Below are 17,962 nucleotides of genomic sequence, written 5' to 3' on the forward strand. Positions count from 1 at the left end.
ATGTAACAGGGAATTAAGATGAAAGAACTAGGACCCAGGGACATGCCAATAATCCAGCAAAAGGTAAAGATATTTCTTTTCAACCAAAGGATATCTGCCAAGACCTAAACAGTATCTTCCACCTTAGGAAATGACACAAACTCATCTCTCAGCACCAGCCAGCTAGCTAAAATTTCCCTCGGGATGAATAAAGTAGCCCATCCATCCATCCATCCATCCATCCATCCATCCATCCCTTGGAAACTAAATGGTAATGATGGTAGTTGTGAATAGCAGCAACCAAAGTCTGAAGTATCATCACAGAGGGTAGTTTTTACTGCCATTGAGGCCAATGCCAATTCAGGAGAATATTGCAACTAGTGTCCCACCACGCACGAGTATAAATGGTTACGGCGCCCCCGTGACGTCACATTGTCGCACTACCGGTCGGGAGTGGCGCTTTGTAGGATGCTTTACTCTAGGCAATTTCTAGCCTAGAAATCTAGATGCACCCTAGCGGCAGCAAATGTAATAAGCAGCCAGAGTCGTCTAGCAACTTTCCGTTGGCTTGTGAGCTGGAAAAGACAAACTCTGGGCAGGCCAATCACATTGTGTATAGAGTCGGTGGGCGGGCTTAACACAGAGTTGCAACGGTTACGTGTGAATTCCCTGCTACTTGAAAACAAATAAGATGGCTGCTGCTGCTTGCGAACAGCGGCCTTTCGAATCGGCTTTGGATACGACTCTTAAAGACTTGGAGTTAAGCTTTTCTTTGAGAAAAGAACAGACAGCACTGAAGTCATTCATAAAAAAGAAAGATTGGTTGTAGCGCTATCCTATTGTGTGCAGAGGTCATTTGAAAGACAACCGTTTATCCCGCCCCTCGGATTGAGCCTTGCCAATGGTGTGTTCCCAGACCGAACATCTTGATGTGGGTCTGGCTTGTCAGGCTAGGCAAATTCCGGACCGCAAAAACAATTGGAAGGATAAGCTTCGCAAGCGCACCGGAGCTCAAGGAGGCTCCCATTGGAATTAATCGATGATGCCGTTTTTGCACACGTACACGAAGCTGTGAGGAAAAAGGAGGATGACGAGGACAACTAGTCTAAATTTTTCGATTGTACACACCACTATCACATCTGGTGTACCCAGTTCCATTGATTATAGTGGAAGCTAATTGTTGCAGCATATGCTCCACAAATGGAAAGCTTCAGGTGTGCTTCAGGTCTGCTTTACGTTTCCCGGAATTATGCTTCAACCACAGGTCGAGAACAGCAGTTCAAACTTCAAAACCTAGGGTCTATATTTGGACATCAATGAGTGTAAATTTTCATTTGGGACCAAAACCACATCAATTGGTGCAGTTTTCAGTAGGCCAAATCAAAGTCCTTTTAGGCAAGTCCCTCCACTCGGCGGCCATATTGCAATGCTTTTTGGGCACTTATCAGGCACCTATTTCGGCAGAAATGTGCGTGCGCAAGGCTTCACGACCTCAACCTTGCTCCAGCGGCGAGATCACAACACATGATTGGCATGATGTCTTCACACACCACATTATTGGCTCAATGTATTCACAACACACAACATGATTGACAACTGAATGTTTGCATGCATGTTTGAGTGAACTATGCCCTTGGCGAAAGAGACTGTTACTCTCTCATCACATTTTAAACAAAAGCTTGGTACATGCTCCCCCTTGCCCCCTCAAAGCACTTGATGCTGACTGTGCATGTTCGAAGTGATCCCAATAATATTTTCTCAAACAACACAGATTTCTAAAGACTTGGTTATCTTGGCTGCTTTAAGAGAACCGCTCTGCTCCCTAAACAGTTGGACACTGTATGATGTCCGTCCGGGTTCCAAATTCATGACGGCGCCCAGCCTGCCCCCTGCACATTCTGATCACATATTCAGGATTGCAAAATATTTCTTTTCACCCTTGCATGCACTGTGCTCCTTCAAGTCAGAGTCTGTCATAACTGCTGGCTTGGGAGCTAAAGTTCAGCTATCTTTTGACCTTCAAGAAGGGATTTATTGTCAGCATCCTCCATAAGGATACATGTTGGTGCCATTATTGTTTTCTGTACATGGGGTTAACGACCGATTATTAGTTATTTTTAAGATTTTGCAGGGTTTTTACATGAAGAGATTGGTAACATTTTAGGAGAGGATTCCAAGTGGTTACCATCTGTTGTTGCACATGTCAGCGTGTCCTCAGAGAGGTCTCCTAGACTGCAGAGGACACAGCCAGAATGTGCACTACAGCAAAACAATCCTTGGGGGCCTCGGCCAGGTTCACGTCCTTAAATCAAAGCGCTCTGGTTTTGTTTACAAGTCTGCATGGTGAGAGAGACCTCGGTTATTGCATTTTGTTATGGGATTATCAGGGGAGAAAGGGTACTTTAGAGGCTTTTTTTATAGGCTTTTTGTCTCCTTTTACATAACACACTAGACTGGCCAGATGTCACACACTGCGCGATTTTAGCAATGTTTTTGTTAAATACCAACTCGTAGCCTACTGTATGAGTAATTTGCATGCGATGTAAAGTCAAAGATCACGATTTATGTTCTCACACCATACGGTCTGATAGTCCACTGCTCACTCGATACGTGAAATAAACTCTTTGGACCCCCGAACCCGGAACTGTGTCTAAGAAGAAGTAGTCAAAGTCAAAATGATTTCTTTTTTAAAAAAACTGAATTTAAGGAAATCAGTTTGTGGCTCTCCAATACCTGACGAGCCAGACCCACATTAAAATGTAGGGTCTTGGGACTCACCATTCGCAGTGCTCAGTCCGAGGGGCAGGATAATCGGTTGTCTTTCAAATTCCCTCTGCACGCAAGAGACTGAGAATGTGTCGTCATCATGGCATTTTCCCATTGGTGAACGCAAAGCATTTTGGGGATCCACAGCAATCCATGCCCATGTAAACCAATGTAAATGGCCAAACGTACCCATAATCTTGGTCACGTGTCTTAGCAATCTCTATAGGATAGCGCTACAACTCATGAGTCCCATGCCTTTTCCAACCAGCGGAGCTAGTTGGGTTCAAACTTTTGCCAACTTAAAAAAGCTTAACTCGTGTCACGCTGTTCGCCAACATCAACATCCATCTTCTTTGTTTTCAAGTAGCAGGGAATTCATAGCCTGGTCCTTACTGCCTGTGACTATGTTTCTCTTCGTCATACAGTCTGGCACATTGTAATAGGAATCTGTCTCAGTAATTGGCGGATGCTTATTTTGAGGTTTAAAATCATTTCCCTTTAAGTTAAGTTCCCTTAACCAATCAGCAATGTTTGGTAATGACGTATGCTGTGCGCCGGAGTTCAGGCTCTTACGCTCACCACTTCCGCTCTCAGTAGTAAACAGACCATCTGATAAATCAAATTTTTGCCAGTTGGAAGGAGAGGTACGACATCCTTGCCATTTATAAAATTGACAAGACAAGCCTCTTGTTCTTGCTTTTAATTGCGTGATGCTCTCGAGAGTTGAAACAACTTCGCGGATAGCTTCTAGCGTCTCTTCTCCGTCGCCATTGTTGCTATGCTGTTGAACTACAGTACAAGTTCGCTGGACTACAAGCAACTCGGCAGGCGAGTTCCGCGTCATCACTCAACTGTTCGCTGAATGGCTCGGCTACATGCGAGCCGTATAATGTGGGTTGGGCCAGACTACGTGCGAGACCGAAATCAAATTTTGGGCGGAAGTACTTAGGATGGTAACGACCAGGCTAGGGAATTCACGCCGAACCGTTTCAACTCTGCCATCAATCATTATGTTAAGCCCGCCTAAAGACTACACGTGATTGGCCCTATCTAAGTTTAATTTTACCAACTCGCAAGCCAACGGAGAGTTACTAGACTAGCCACTAGGGTGCGTCTAGATTTCTAGGCTAGGATACCCTCACAAGGGGCAGGCGATCAGAATTTCTGTCATGTCAGAAATTCATCCAACCACCCGAATGCCAGTCAGGAGTAGATAATCATCTGTCATTACCCTCTGTACCACATCAAAGGCACAACAAAACTGAAATCCGGCTCAATTCAAAAGAGTCGTATGACTCAAAAATCGTTTCAGTAGGCTATTCATTTTTGTCAATTAATATATTTTACATTTGGAAAAGTTAAACATACATTTATTTAGCATATTGTAGGCTATTATGTGGACTACTGTCTTTATGATTAATGGATGGAAGATAAAGTTGGACGGTTTGGCTCTCTAAATGTGATGACTTATTACTTTGTTGTGTCCTTCAACATTCAGTAACTCTGTAGCCTATCAACTTGAAATCCTGAGGGTCCCTAATACAGTTTCCTATTTAGACCAATGACGTGGAAAAGGTTTAGGAGCAGCCACATATGTCCACCACCATTGAGGGGATCTTTCCGTAGATGATCTGTTCTTTGCGGTTGAAATAGAGCATATTGATAGGAGACATTTTGGTGGGAGTGCAGCAGGGTCCGGCGGTACCCCGCGGATTTGCCTTGTTTACTAGGTGAGTATGTGGGTACTTCTGCAGGTGCATGTACTCGCATTCTCCCGAGCAGTAGTTAGCCTTGTAGCGTTTAGGCGCAATAATCCAGTCCCAGCCGAAGTCCTCAAAGTCCACGGTGAGAGGGTAGCGGCAGCAGCGAGATTCAGGGGAGTTCTCGTCACAATCCAACCCTGTGTCCCTCTTCAACCGTTTGGGCGTCTCAGCTATTTTCACTTCCATAAAGGGTTTCTAAGATATGGAAAAGGCATGATTAAACAAAACAAAAAATACCCGTCTACTACAATTTGTGCAAATGCACGATTTTACAGACCGAACAATGAGCATGCGTCTCTTTCTTACCTCTGAACATCAGAAAATCTTTACAACTCAAAGGACGTTTAACAGAAATCTCACCAGTCCCTCCGAGCCAGATTCAGCAGAGGTAACGGCCAGGTCCACTCCTTTGGAATCAAACGCCTTTATTTCGATACCAAGATTGGTCTCGGGTTGTTTCAGCCAAGACTGGAGGAGCTGGTTCATGTCGATACTTTGCCAAGAGCTGGCCTCTGCATCTACCTCGATTTTCAGGGACCTAATAATAGCCCTCGTGTTGCCTTCTGACAGTGGTTTTAGACGAGAAATTTGCAAGAAGACAGTAGTGGCTTCCTCGGTCGGCCGGAGGTGAATCCACAGCTGCGCTTTTAATATGTTGTTGGGTAATATCTTCGGGCTTAGAGAAAATAAGCAACATCTTGGCATTCCGTTTTTTTGAACGCTGGATTGAGCTGAAAGGAAAATAATACAAGGCCACCCTTAATGCTATACAAAGAATAAACTATATATATATTTGGCCCTGGTCAATGCAGCCTAGAGCGCAAAAGACAGGTGCTGGGAGAAAAAAATGTGATTTATGTTCACAATTCAATTCCAGTTGTATTTAAATCAGTTTCAGGAGTATGGCGACAAAAGCTCTGTCCTTGGTAGTACAATTATTACGTAGTACTCTCCGTACGCGCATTGACCCGGCGCAACGCTGCGCACTTTGTGTAATACCAAACATATATACTGTATATGCGTAGTTGACTGTACGTTTTATCTTTTACTGTATTATTTTCATAACCAGCTGCCCAATGCATGCAAATATAAGCAAACGTTAAATAACTGTATATACGTTTCTGTGAAGAGTAAATATGCCGTGCGTAAAACTTACGCTCGGTGGCCATGGTAATGATGGTTTCAGTGGTGGCGTGCTCCCCATCATCGGCCGTACCAACTTTCCTGTCATCCAGCTGGAGATCATACTGACTGAGTAGCTCCTGCAAGGGCGGCGCTTTCGGCAAGAGCTGTCTGATCATGTCCCGGCTTATGTTTGGAGCCTGTTCAAGTCGGAGGATACTAAGAATTTGGGACTTGATGGTGTGTAGTCTCATCAGCTTGCTTTGGTGCCTGAACTCGCATGTGGAACATTGCTCGGTGTCCTCTGTCGTCACTGGCTGAGGTGTTGTGGAACTGCCTGAACAAGTTGCTCCAAATGCGCACAAGAAACACAGGTACACAAAGAATAGCATAATGTCTGTTAAGCTTCGGTTTGTTCTGATGCGTAGTGATGATTTTGGTGATTCCCTCAGCCCCCTGGTTCGCCTCCCTCAACAATGAAAGGCATAGTGTTGCACAACGAACAGCTTTATACGACTACTTCCTTGATATGTCGTCAAAATCCCTTGATTGGCCGAAATTATGTCAGATGTAAGTCGTCAAAGTTTATGGTCTAATGCCAATAACTGACGCATGCGCTCGAGCTACAAAAATAATAACATTTTGGGAATAGACCTAAAGGTTTGAAATGAGTCTGTACAGATAGTGCTTCTCACTATCCTCGTGATGTTCTTTGTGAAAACATTATTTTTGCACTACCCATTGTTATTAGAATAACGGGACACCTATGAAGTAGATGCATCGTCTTCTATTGGCTATTCCTCATTTCATTAATATAATGTTCAAAACCTTTATACAAATGGACTCTTAAGCTATAGTGATATTATTTAACCAGTAACCCAGTGGGATATTATGTGTTTTTACATTATTATGAAATCCGCAGCCGCATACCTCGGTGTGAGTGTTTTGAGTTCATTATCACGGTCACACCGGTTGAGGACGCTACTGTTGCGCTGATTCCTGTCTTGGTTAAATGTCCAGTTTCGCTGAGGTGCAGTGATTGGCTGTTCTGGTGCTTTTGTAGCTAAGAAAAAGCGTAGGAGCGTCTATGCACTTTAAACGGCTTGCCAACTTCTGTTTCTACTGCCGAATACCACCAAGCGCATGGATTCGATAATGGTGAATATTGTTTGATTAAATAAATAGAGTAGCCTATGCTCTATGTAATTAATTATGTTAATTCTGTAAAACGGATACAATACATAATGTAATGTAGTGGACCAATCATCAAATTGGTGAAACCGTGCTCGTTTTTAGTTAGTCATAAATTATTAAGTTATTTGCTCAAAAGCATCATAAATGGCTTGTTGCTTACAAAGTCTTACAAAGATGTGTGTAATCAAGTAGCTTAAGTGCCGAACACGTTTCTTTTCATACTCTCTGTGTCTAGCCTACATTACAGTGAAGACGAGTGAAGTATTATATACAACTTTCTGGCACCCACCCAAAGTTTGAAGGAAAGCTTGCCTGCTGCTGTCTTGTGGACCGCATCACTGGCCCAAACTTGTAAGCTTCATCGCCGTCCTCTTCAGAAATGGATTAGTTGAATTAGTTTTAGGGTACTACAATGGGATGCTTCCAATCAAAACACAGAATCCCCGACGAGGCCAAAAACATCGAGGGGAAGGCCCTCCTTGTTACTGACTTGATAGTGGACGATAGCACAGCCTTATTGTTGGACTACGACTCTGAGCTTGTGAAGGGCTTGCCACCGGTTTCCCCCACTAACCTGCTCTTGCTGGATTACGCCCAAAGGATGGCGGAGGAGATTGTTGCCTTGGCGGTGCGGCAGTGGGATGAGTTAGACAGACAGTATAGAGACATCCCTTACATCGACTCTGACATGACATCAGCCGCTGAAACTTGACTCTTCTTCCCCAAATGAGTGCATGTTTTCAGAGTTTTAGAGTTTTCATTTATTTATTTTTTCATTCTGTTGGCTACTTTCATTCATGTTTTTTTTGGGGGGACTCATTATGAACAATGTGGCTGTTCAGTCATTGCTCAATGCTCCCTCATCTCTGTTGCCTCCTGCTGCCCTCGCTGTCTTTGTTTGTTGTGTAAACATGAGCCAAGTTCAGACACTGGGACTGGTGGTGACATTCCCAGAGTAGAACACTTTTTAGAGTTTTGGTGATTGTCAGTGTCCTGTCTGGCTGGTAATTCCCAGGAAGGAAGTTCACATGCAATGGTGTGCTTGCTCTCATCCTGTGCCAAGTGGAACAGAAGGACATTGATGCCTGCCCCAGGGTGCCCCCATACCTGTGCCTCAGACCAAGAGATCTTCATCAATTAGAAATGAGGATAGGGTTGACAGGAACTGTGAAAGGTTGGGGTAATAAAATAACCATTAGAAAACTTTAATCCATTTCATGTTTTCAGAGTTTCTTGACTGTTTCAGACTGCATTTTTTTGAAGATCTTTTGTAGCATTTCAGGTGTGGGTATGTTGTTATCGAAGCAAGCTGTTGAAGCCTGTTTGCATAAATATATAGAAAATAAATTACCCAGATTTGTTGGGCAGGCAAGCCTGCAAATGAAAGTGGATAAATGGGACATATGCTGAAATTACATGTCATGTTACTCTGTGTGGCCAGACATGATTTGTTTGTTATGTAATGTGAAACAGTCTGATACATCTATCTCGTATGTGCACCTCTAGTCATTTGGCTTGACAGACTGAGGAACATACTGTATGTCGTCCTGAGTTCGGCCATCTGTCAAATTTATGTCACAACTTAAGCGTTTCCGTTTAAAACCACTGATGGACAAGACTGTGAAATACAAGCACAACAGCTAACAGATAGTCATCACTCCGGTAAAAGGAAACCTAATGAGTGGGACTCTTGACTCATGCATGTTCTCATGTTTTCAAAGCTACAGACATGCTCCGTCCCTTCATTCTCTGTGAGAGAAAGACCTTGGGGGTATTCCAAGTACATGGTTTAGTGACAAACCTGCACGTTAACTCAGAGTAAGTGGTAAACCTCCTAATAGAAGAGTTGTATGGCTTCATTCTCCTAACATAACAATGTCATAGGTCTTGCTGTAGGAGGTTTACCACTTACTCTGAGTTGAGTTAACTTACCTAGGTATTTCACTAAACCACGTACTTGGAATACCCCTCCCCCCCCCCCCCCCCAGCTTTGCTCAACTGGTCCACCGTCTCTCTCCCTCCCATGTTGTTTGCCAATGAAGGTGGCCCATGTGGACATGAAAACAAAAGCCAGCTCGAGGTCATCTAGAGGATGGGTCAAAGACACCGTGTCACCAGATGAGGCGGAGAGTCAGGGACACTGACATCCAATCATAGAGAGAGCGGAGGACCATGAATACAGGGCTGAAGTGAACCTAAATTATTGCTCACTGCTGCCACCTTGTGGACATGTCTGTCTCCTGTGCATAGCATAGCAGGCTGCATTTTAAGGGTGTAATGGGTTTCATCTGGCTGACAAAGGCTTTATATTTCTTCAGTCAAAGCATACCATCTCAAGATAGGAACCTTACTATGAAAACCGTATGAGCTTTATAATGCTCACGTTATCTGTGTATGAAATAAGTCAAATTATACATAATTATGACAATAGCATTACCATCTAGGCCTACAACTGGACATTTGCACAATTGTTGCCTGTACGATGATATGATAACTGAGCTTTTAAATTATACTTGGTGGTTATTTATTTACCTACAGAACAACTTGGCTGCTTTGTACAGTGCTGTGAAAAGTATTTACCCCTTCCTGATTGCATATTTGTCACACTAAAATGTTTCACATAATCAAACAAATTTTAATGTTAGACAAAGATAACCTGAGTAAGCATCAGTGTTGGGAACGTTACTTTATAAAGTAATTAGTTAAAGTTACTCACTACTTGTTCCAAAAAGTAACTGAGTTAGTAACTGAATTACTCTATGATAAGAGTAACTCGTTACCAGGGAAAGTAACTATTTCCGTTACTGTTACAAAAAAAAAAAGTTGCTATATGTCAAAGAATTTGGATTTTTTGAGCAGTTTGGAGCAGCCAGTTGAAATGAGTAGAACAGACAGGTGTTTGTAGGCTACATAACTTTCGATATTTATTAGATAGATAGATGCTTTATTACTCCCCAAGGGGAAATTCAAAGATATTGCACATCTACAGACCTATGGTTGACTTCAGCCTGTCAGGTTTTTGTTGTGAGGCAGAAAGATCTAGCTTTTGCTGCTTGGATGACTTTGCTCCGAGTCCTTCTTTGCTAGTGGATGGCGAGCTATCATCTGTGGTGAAGGTATCGGTGTTTTTTGGTCACTACTTTAGATGCGTGTGTGAGATGCTTCATTAAATTACAGATTACAACGGATGTCGACAAAGTCTTCGCTTCGACATAATGTACACATTACATGCACGTTCTTGCCTTTGACCACAATGAATTTGTTATGAAGTAGTGCTTATATCTCCACCTTGAAAATGCCAACTTTTCATCATCAGATTGCTCCTGACCTCTGCTGTTTCGTCGAATCTATTTTAGCTGGTGCGTGTGTATGTGTGAAAACTATCCAACCCTACCTGGCCCTATGTGAAAAAGTACTAAATTAACCAATTGACCCAATTGATAATTTGGTTCAACTTCACTAGACACACACTTCCAGGTACGATTACTGCCAATGCTGTTGAATCTAAAGAAATTCAAGAACAGATGAGAATCAAAGTTATTGACATCTATCAGTCTAGAAAGGGTTACAAAGCTATTTCTTAGGCTCTGGGAATCAACAAACCACGGTGAGAGCCATTATCTACAAATAGAGAGATCTAGGAACAGTGGTGAACATGCCCAGGAGTGGCCGGCCTACCACAATTCCTTCAAGAGCGCGTCGACGACTCATCCAGGAGGTCACAAAATAACCCAGACTAACATCTAAAGAACTGCAGGCCTTGCTGGCCTCAGTTAAGGTCAGTGTTCACTAGTCCACAGTAAGAAAGAGACTGGGCAAAAATGTCATTCATTCAAAAAGAACACAAAGGCTTGTCTCACATTTGGCAAAAAAAACATCTGGATGACCCCCAAGACTTTTTGGATAATATTCTGTGGGCCGAGTCAAAAGTGGAACTTTTTGGAAGACATAGGTGTCGTTACAATTGACGTAAAGCTAACACCGCATTCTATATTCTACATTATGGACAACTCATTCAGTAGACTTCTGATCCCTAAACTTAACTCATTTAATCTCACACATGTTCACAGTCCTCTTACTCACAAACCTAAGGACTGATGTACTGGTCTCTATATAATTGTACTATATAATTGTACTACAATCTCTATATAATTGTACTACAGGAAATGTTAATCTATTGCATATATCATTACTTCATTACTTTATTCGATTATCTGTGCGTCTCCTGGAAAGTAGCTGTTCCTCCTCCTATATTTTTGTTTCGGCATAATCTCAGAAGTCTTTCAAGCAATCATTTTGTACACATACATACTTTACTTACTCTAAACTCAGAGGTTAGTGATGCTAGTGTTGTAGTAAAGTCACTATGTCTCGAGTCCATGTCCAGGTTCGAACGGACAACCATTACAAACGGACAACCATTCCATTGCACTAATATTAATACTAAAAATAATTTAGATATTAAAATCATATACCAAATAATATTCTAATGACATATTACAATTATAGCCTAATGATGACATTACAAAAAAAAGTCAAGTCCTCGTCTCAATTTCCGAGTTTGAATGGTCTGAATGTACGAGTCCCAGTCCAAGTTCGAGTCATTCAGTGCCATGGGCGTAGATTTAGGGTGGGACGCTAGGACTAGTCCTAATCAAAATTTTAAGATGACAAAATTGTCCCCACCAATATTTTAGCGAACTTATGTGTACTGCTGATCATTCCGACAGCCAGCACGACAAGACAAGAAACGTTAGGGTTATCTGACACGCAGGCTACACGCATGGAGAATGCCAATGCACAGGCTACTTTGCAGTGGCAGTCAAGCGAGCAGGTGTGTCAACGACAACGGTAAGTTACCAGGGCTGTCTGCCAATACATACCCCATAAAAGGCCAAAGTAAAACATTTTACATTTTGATATTGAATTTGACTGACAGAGCTTTCAATTCGGCAGCCGTGGCCTAGGCTACTGGTTAGCGCTTCGGACTTGTAACCGGAGGGTTGCCGATTCGAACCCCGACCCCTCATTGCTACCCAAGCGCTGCTGTTGTTGCAGGCAGCTCACTGCGCCGGGATTAGTGTGTGCTTCACCTCACTGTGTGCTGAGTGTTTCACCAATTCACGGATTGGGATAAATGCAGAGATTAAAATATACTTATACTTACAATTAAACACATTATAATCAATAGGCCAAAATCATAATTGTGTATCTGTGCCGAATTTCGTAATTCAAGTCCAGTGTAGAACTGAATAAGAAAATCATAAGGCTGTATATCTTGAACTTCCAGTATGTGAGAAACTGTGCAATGCAGAAAAGGATGCAACAAGGAAGGGAATTCAAACACACTCAACACCTTACCATCTATTGATGTCATTGTGGTTCATTGAGATATCTGACATTTTTTCTGTTAATTGGCTTGGATACAAAAGGACATTGTTGCCTTTGTCGGTGTCCTTATGTGAACTTGCACAGGTAACCTTGCTCATCTTTACTTGCGTACGACTTCACACCAGTGCTTCAGGGCAGCCGTGGTCTACTGGTTAGCGCTTCGGACTTGTGACCGGAGGGTTGCCGGTTCAAACCCCGATCATAGGCACGACTGAAGTGCCCTTGAGCAAGGCACCTAACCCCTCACTGCTCCCTGAGCGCCGCTGTTGTTGCAGGCAGCTTACTGCGCCGTGATTAGTGGGTACCTCACTGTGTGTTCACTGTGTGCTGAGTGTGTTTCACTAATTCACAGATTGGGATAAATGCAGAGACCAAATTTCCCTCACGGAATCAAAAGAGTATTCATACTTATACTTCAGACCAGAGCTGATGCTTAAGCAAAGGCCGTCACTGAAAAGCTGTGAATGTCGTTGAACACAGCTGTTCTCACATTAGCTGATTGCGATAAACATTAACCATTGTTGCCTAATTACCAATTATTCATCAAGTAGTAACTTTTTTTAGTGTTTTTCACATAGTATTTTGCAGTATTTTTAAAATACAAAAATACACACCAAAAAAGTATTTTGATACAAAATACAGAGCCATTTCCTTCAACCCAATAAAATAAAAATTACAAAATACTATTTTGTATTTGAAATACATATTACATGTTTCAGAAATCTTGACATGTCTAAGTTTTGGGTTGCAATATACAGGTAGTGGGCTCTCTGTTAATTTTAATGAGTAGGCCTAAGCCTAAAGTTACAGCATTTCTATCACAATTGACCAGACTTTGACCTTTGGTCTGCTTTTAACAAAATTCTGGCTATGATTGTTCCTTGTATTACATCATGAGCCATCACTGTGCCTATTGCATTCTACTGTTGTTAGCCTTAAGCCTAGCTCAGTCATTATGTTATACCACATCACCCTCCATTAGAAGTGCAATGAGCTGCATTGAGCATAATAAACTGCATTTAGAATTCCAAATTCATATTTCTAGATATTTTGGTGAAAGTAACTCAAAAGTAATACAATAGTAGTGTAACGCCTTACAATTCAGATACATATTATAATGTAACAAATTATTTTGAAATGACAGTAATGAGTAATACATAATACGATTTTGAAGTAACTTGCCCAACACTGATGACAACCATCACTTTCTATGTATGTCTGTGTTTGTGTGTGTGTGTGTGTGTGTGTGTGTGTGTGTGTGTGTGTGGAGGGTCAATCAAATTCTATGATTGCCACTGATGTGAATGATCTCACAAATCACACAAACCAAATCAAGTTTTAAAAAAATCGCAAAAGTATCGAAATTGAGATTCTTCACTTAGTATTGGTATTGAAACACTAATGTTGGTATTGTGACAACAGGAGTTGGGGATGTGTCCCCACCAAAGCTGAGACCAAACCTACGCCCTTGTTCAGTGCTCAAGTCTAAGTCGAGTCTCTAAATTTAGCTTATGACTCGGATTCGAGTCTGGGTCCTGGACTCGAGTACTACAACACTGGATGCTACAGACACACTTTGCACTACACTAGCATCTTGTTTAGACGCTGCATGTTCTCTTGTTCTAGACTAATCCCCGTCACCCATGGCTCAGCAACAGTATCAGGACAAAAGGAAAAGCTGCCGAGAAACAAATGGTGTAAATCCAGGGAAGCCAATGATCTTTGTAACTACCAGTCTTTGCTATTTGCTTTTTCATCCCCAGTTTAACTTGTTCAAAAGGATTTATACTAGAGGAAAAATGTAAACACCGCAGAAAACCTTTTCTTTACTTTCAAATCTCTTCTCAATCCTCCACTACCACTGTCAACTACTTGACTATCTGTAGATGACTGCAACATTTTTGAGAAAGTTGATTAGGGCCCAGTTCAATGAGCCCATAGACTTTGTGTAGACATGGCATTGTTGGATTCTTTCTCTCCTCTTAATGAGGAAGACATTTCTATACTTCCTTAGCGAAGTTGTTCAACAGCATGCTACCCATTCAATCCGCTCTTCTGTAATCCATCACACCCACTATTTTACTGGCGGTGATGCATGTTATTAATTCATCACTCAATTCATTTTTCTTTCTTTTTTGCAATGCAATGTTTATTAAGTTTTGAGGTCCTTTTACTTTCCAATAAGCACAAGCAATGCCTTTGCTCAAGAAAAGTTCAGTCAGTTAAGATGATTTGAAGAACTACAGACTTCTTTCATTCTTGTCAAAGGTTCTTAAGAAAGTGGTGCTCAAGCAAGTTTCTGATTTCATATCTCAGAACAACCAACTAAACTCTAAGCAGTCTGGTTTCAAGAGCGGTCATTCCGCCTTTGACACAGTGAAGCATGTCATTCTCCTCTCTATGTTATCTGAGCTGCATCCTACATTAAAAGGACGTTCATTCGGTGTGTCTTGGCAATGGCAGTTATCAAAGTCTCATGACCCCACCACAGGTGTACCTCAGGGATCAGTACTTGGGCCTCTTCTGTTCTCCATTTACACCACTTCCTTAGGTGAGATCATTTGTTCCCATTGATTTGCCTTTTACCTGTGTTTTTCTATCTGATGACTACAATTTCTGCTCGGACTTCTGCATGCCTCAGGTATATTTTAGTCTGGATGAAAGAAAGACACAAGCTATATATATATATATATTAAGAGTGCTAAAGTTAACATAGCTAATTTCTAACTGCCTTGTGCTCATGTTAGCTCATGTAATAGCATGATAGTAGTAGCATGGGAGTAAAACCACGGTAGTGACTGTGCTTTTGTAGTAATGTTGCATAGTTAAATGAATGTAAGGTTAAGGAGAACTTTATATTTGTTTGTATATTTGAAGGTAGGCAGTTTTTGGTAATTGCTGTATTTTGTGTTTTGTTTTCTCTTTCTTGTAAAGGTTTTCAACCTGACGCAATCTGACATAGCCTGATGTAAACTGATTTAATCTGAGTTAAACTTCTGATTATTTGCACACCTGCAAATTGTAACCAAATCTAACTAATAACAAATCATAATTGAACATGAGAAGCTAACTAAATAAAACAAAGAAGAAAGATTAAAGAAGAAAACGTGTGAGTTGATTCCAACTGATCTAACCCTGTTGATGACCAAGGCCTTTTTCAAGTTTGGGCAGAAGTAAAGTAGAAAATCCCCTGAGAACTTGACACCCACCTACAATGTATTGGGACACTTTTACACAATATACATTTAGGGCCCGTCCCAATACCTCCCCTACCCCTAGATTTTTGCCCTAACCCTCGTTTTTGCGCGTGCACGTGTAGGGCTAGGGTGTCCCATTACTTTAGTGAGCAAGGGGAAGTGCTATTTTCCCCTTAAAATCAATCCTCAAAATATAGCCAGGACCGATGCAGGCTTAAAACGAAGTGGGAGATGAAATTACCCAGGATACCGTGCGAGCTCAGCGAGCCGGACAAATTTTTCATATATTTTCGCAAATAAGCATATTAAAATTTCGAAATATGTTGGAATATGTTAGTTTGATGCACATCTGATGACTGTTTTGAACAATAATGTTAGAAAATATCTCACGAAGCTATCTGACGATGTTATGATATCTGCTAAGTGCTTTGAGAGAGTCTGCCTATCAAATAACGTTAATATATCTGATCTGGGTAGTTTTGTCAAACTTTAAGGTGTTGATTAACCATACGTAGATAAACCAGCACAGCCCACACAACATTGACCGCTGGAATGGGCATGTTCCTGAATGAAAATAGTAGCAGGCTACTACCGGCAGACACGTCGGTGCTGCGCGTGACGTAGGTGAGCACGTTCGCTACGCTAATTTGCATATAGTGGTGTCCCAATTCATAGGGAAAGATCTTCACCTCCACTTCCCTTGTCGAGGGGGCTTTAATGTTGAGGGCAATCAAAACCAAGTGGAAGTTTTAAGGGGGAAGAAATGGGACGGACCCTTACACTACAACATATAGATATCACCAAACATTATTGTTCCTGAGTAAACATAACCTCTGAAAACAAATTATGTAGATAGGAAATGTTAGAGAATAATCAACTTTATTAATAATTCATTCGTTTGTAGTTTAAAGTTATGACTGTTACTGCATGACACCATCATAGTCAGAAAGCTGACTGTACAGAGACATTAACAGCGACCACCACGCCCTCGACCATGACCATGACCATGACTATGACCCTTACCCCGACCCTGGCCGTGTTTGTGACGACGGCCGTGCCCATGGTGACCCTCATCGCTGTCGCTCCCGCTCCCGCTGTGGTGTTTCTTCCTGCGGCCGTGGTGACCACCTTCGCTGTCACTCCCACTTCCGCTGCGGCTGCCACTGTGGTCACGCCTGTGGCCAGGGCTGTGCTTGCGCCCATGGTGGTGGTCGTCACGGTCACCACTGTGCCTACGGCCATCGTCGCAGCCGCCACTGCCCCTGCGCTCACGGTGGTGATGTTTGTCCCGTTCACCACTGCCTCTACGCTGCGGGTGAACGTCATGGTCACCACTGCCCCTGCGCTCGCGGTGATGATGGTCATCACGATCGCCGCTGCGTCTTCTCTCGGGTCGGCAGTCGTCATTGTGCTCACCACTATGCTTGCGCTCTCGATGGTGATCACCCTCTGGACCATGGCGGTCATCCTCATGGGGACGGTCATCACCGTGGTGCTCAGGCGGGCCGGAGGGACATCCCATGGCATCGTCCAGGTCAAAACCTGAAGGATGTTGTCCACCTGTGACCGGCACACAAGGGACATTTTAGCTATGTGTACCTCCACATTGTTATGTTTTATAAGTTTATCATTTTAAAGTATAACATTTATAATATTTATACTTTTATTACATTGTTGTTGTTGTTATTGTTATTATTATTGTTGTTATTATTATTAAGGACATGAGGGGTAAAGAACACCCTACCTGAACTACTGCTGAACATGTTTGGTTCTGTGTTGAGGATCCTTTAGGGAAGAGGCAGGAGGTACACCATTTAAAACCAGTCAGTTGGGTTAGACAGATCAAAATAGTCTAATTGCCGCATGAGTCATCCAAAATATGCTCAAGACAAAACACACCTTCTTTCTTTTCACTCTGTAACTGTGGACCTATTTCAGTGTGATTAATAGTGTATTACTGATATGGCACTTACACTTACGTCCAACATGTTATTAAAACAAATCCACTAGAAATGTTTCTGAGCTCATAGTAGTGTTTTTTGTCAAAGGTTCAATAGTTACGGTGACATTCAATACAAAAAATAAAAACAGACTGAACTTAGGCGCAATATTTTTGAAAATACTCGTGAGCCCATGTAATTCCTTTTATCCCCTCCTTTTTTTGAAGCAGTTAAGAGATGAACATAGATGTGTACTTACCTACAAGAGCTAATGTCACAGTGGTGTGGTCTCTCTTGGGAACTGATGCACAGTGAGAATAACTCCAGCCCATTATATTCATGTACAGCGGGGGTGGAGCAGCACTGGGTGGGGTTCTGGTGATGGGAACGTCATCCTAGATTTTACACCCTGATACTTGAATGAATTTTTTGATTTGTCTTTGCGTGTGGGTGTGTTTTTTTGTGTCTCTCAGCAGATGTAGAGACACCAAACAGACACACGCACACACATAAACTTTGTGTTGACCCTCTCTCTCATAGTGCATTGCCGCAGAAACATTTATGCATAAACAACACTATCCTGCACTGTATTTTTATTTAAGAACTATAT

The 17,962-nt window shown here is 42.1% G+C and overlaps 3 protein-coding genes across 5 annotated transcripts; 1 reads left to right on the forward strand and 2 right to left on the reverse strand.

Moving 5' to 3' along the window:
• Window positions 1–3,630: 3,630 nt before the first annotated feature.
• LOC121698860 (growth/differentiation factor 8-like) lies at window positions 3,631–6,022 on the reverse strand. The gene is made up of 3 exons (XM_042081323.1): window positions 5,665–6,022; window positions 4,869–5,239; window positions 3,631–4,703 (listed from the first exon to the last, which is right to left on the reverse strand). The coding sequence occupies exons 1-3, from the start codon at window positions 6,020–6,022 to the stop codon at window positions 4,323–4,325; spliced, it is 1,110 nt and encodes a 369-aa protein (XP_041937257.1). The 3' UTR covers window positions 3,631–4,322.
• A 1,214-nt stretch (window positions 6,023–7,236) lies between these two features.
• Window positions 7,237–7,536, forward strand: LOC121699036 (small membrane A-kinase anchor protein-like). Its single transcript, XM_042081634.1, has one exon. It carries the CDS (start codon window positions 7,237–7,239, stop codon window positions 7,534–7,536), a length of 300 nt encoding a protein of 99 aa, XP_041937568.1.
• Window positions 7,537–14,653: 7,117 nt separating this feature from the next.
• On the reverse strand, window positions 14,654–17,699 carry LOC121698564. 3 transcript variants are annotated; one of them, XM_042080764.1, is made up of 4 exons: window positions 17,612–17,699; window positions 17,157–17,197; window positions 16,436–16,972; window positions 14,654–14,868 (listed from the first exon to the last, which is right to left on the reverse strand). In XM_042080764.1, exons 1-4 carry the CDS (start codon window positions 17,691–17,693, stop codon window positions 14,812–14,814), a joined length of 717 nt encoding a protein of 238 aa, XP_041936698.1. In that variant the 5' UTR covers window positions 17,694–17,699; the 3' UTR covers window positions 14,654–14,811. The 3 variants fall into 3 exon arrangements, with proteins under 3 accessions (XP_041936698.1, XP_041936699.1, XP_041936697.1); XM_042080765.1 differs by having other exon boundaries at window positions 14,820–14,890; XM_042080763.1 differs by lacking the exon at window positions 14,654–14,868 and having other exon boundaries at window positions 16,275–16,972.
• Between the last annotated feature and the right edge of the window lie 263 nt (window positions 17,700–17,962).

This window comes from Alosa sapidissima, chromosome 23 (genome assembly GCF_018492685.1).
Source record: "Alosa sapidissima isolate fAloSap1 chromosome 23, fAloSap1.pri, whole genome shotgun sequence".
Taxonomy (NCBI): domain Eukaryota; kingdom Metazoa; phylum Chordata; class Actinopteri; order Clupeiformes; family Clupeidae; genus Alosa; species Alosa sapidissima.

Bases quoted from the DNA above. Each gene is read 5' to 3' on its own strand.
- LOC121699036 (XM_042081634.1), top strand. From the start codon at position 7,237: ATGGGATGCTTCCAATCAAAACACAGAATCCCCGACGAGGCCAAAAAC.
- LOC121698860 (XM_042081323.1), bottom strand. From the start codon at position 6,022: ATGCTATTCTTTGTGTACCTGTGTTTCTTGTGCGCATTTGGAGCAACT. The intron at 5,240-5,664 runs GTAAGTTTTACG...TTTTCCTTTCAG, and splicing joins CATTACCATGGCCACCGAGC to CTCAATCCAGCGTTCAAAAA. The intron at 4,704-4,868 runs GTGAGATTTCTG...TCCATATCTTAG, and splicing joins AATCTGGCTCGGAGGGACTG to AAACCCTTTATGGAAGTGAA.
- LOC121698564 (XM_042080763.1), bottom strand. From the start codon at position 17,693: ATGAATATAATGGGCTGGAGTTATTCTCACTGTGCATCAGTTCCCAAG. The intron at 17,198-17,611 runs GTAAGTACACAT...TCTTCCCTAAAG, and splicing joins TGTGACATTAGCTCTTGTAG to GATCCTCAACACAGAACCAA. The intron at 16,973-17,156 runs GTAGGGTGTTCT...TGCCGGTCACAG, and splicing joins CATGTTCAGCAGTAGTTCAG to GTGGACAACATCCTTCAGGT.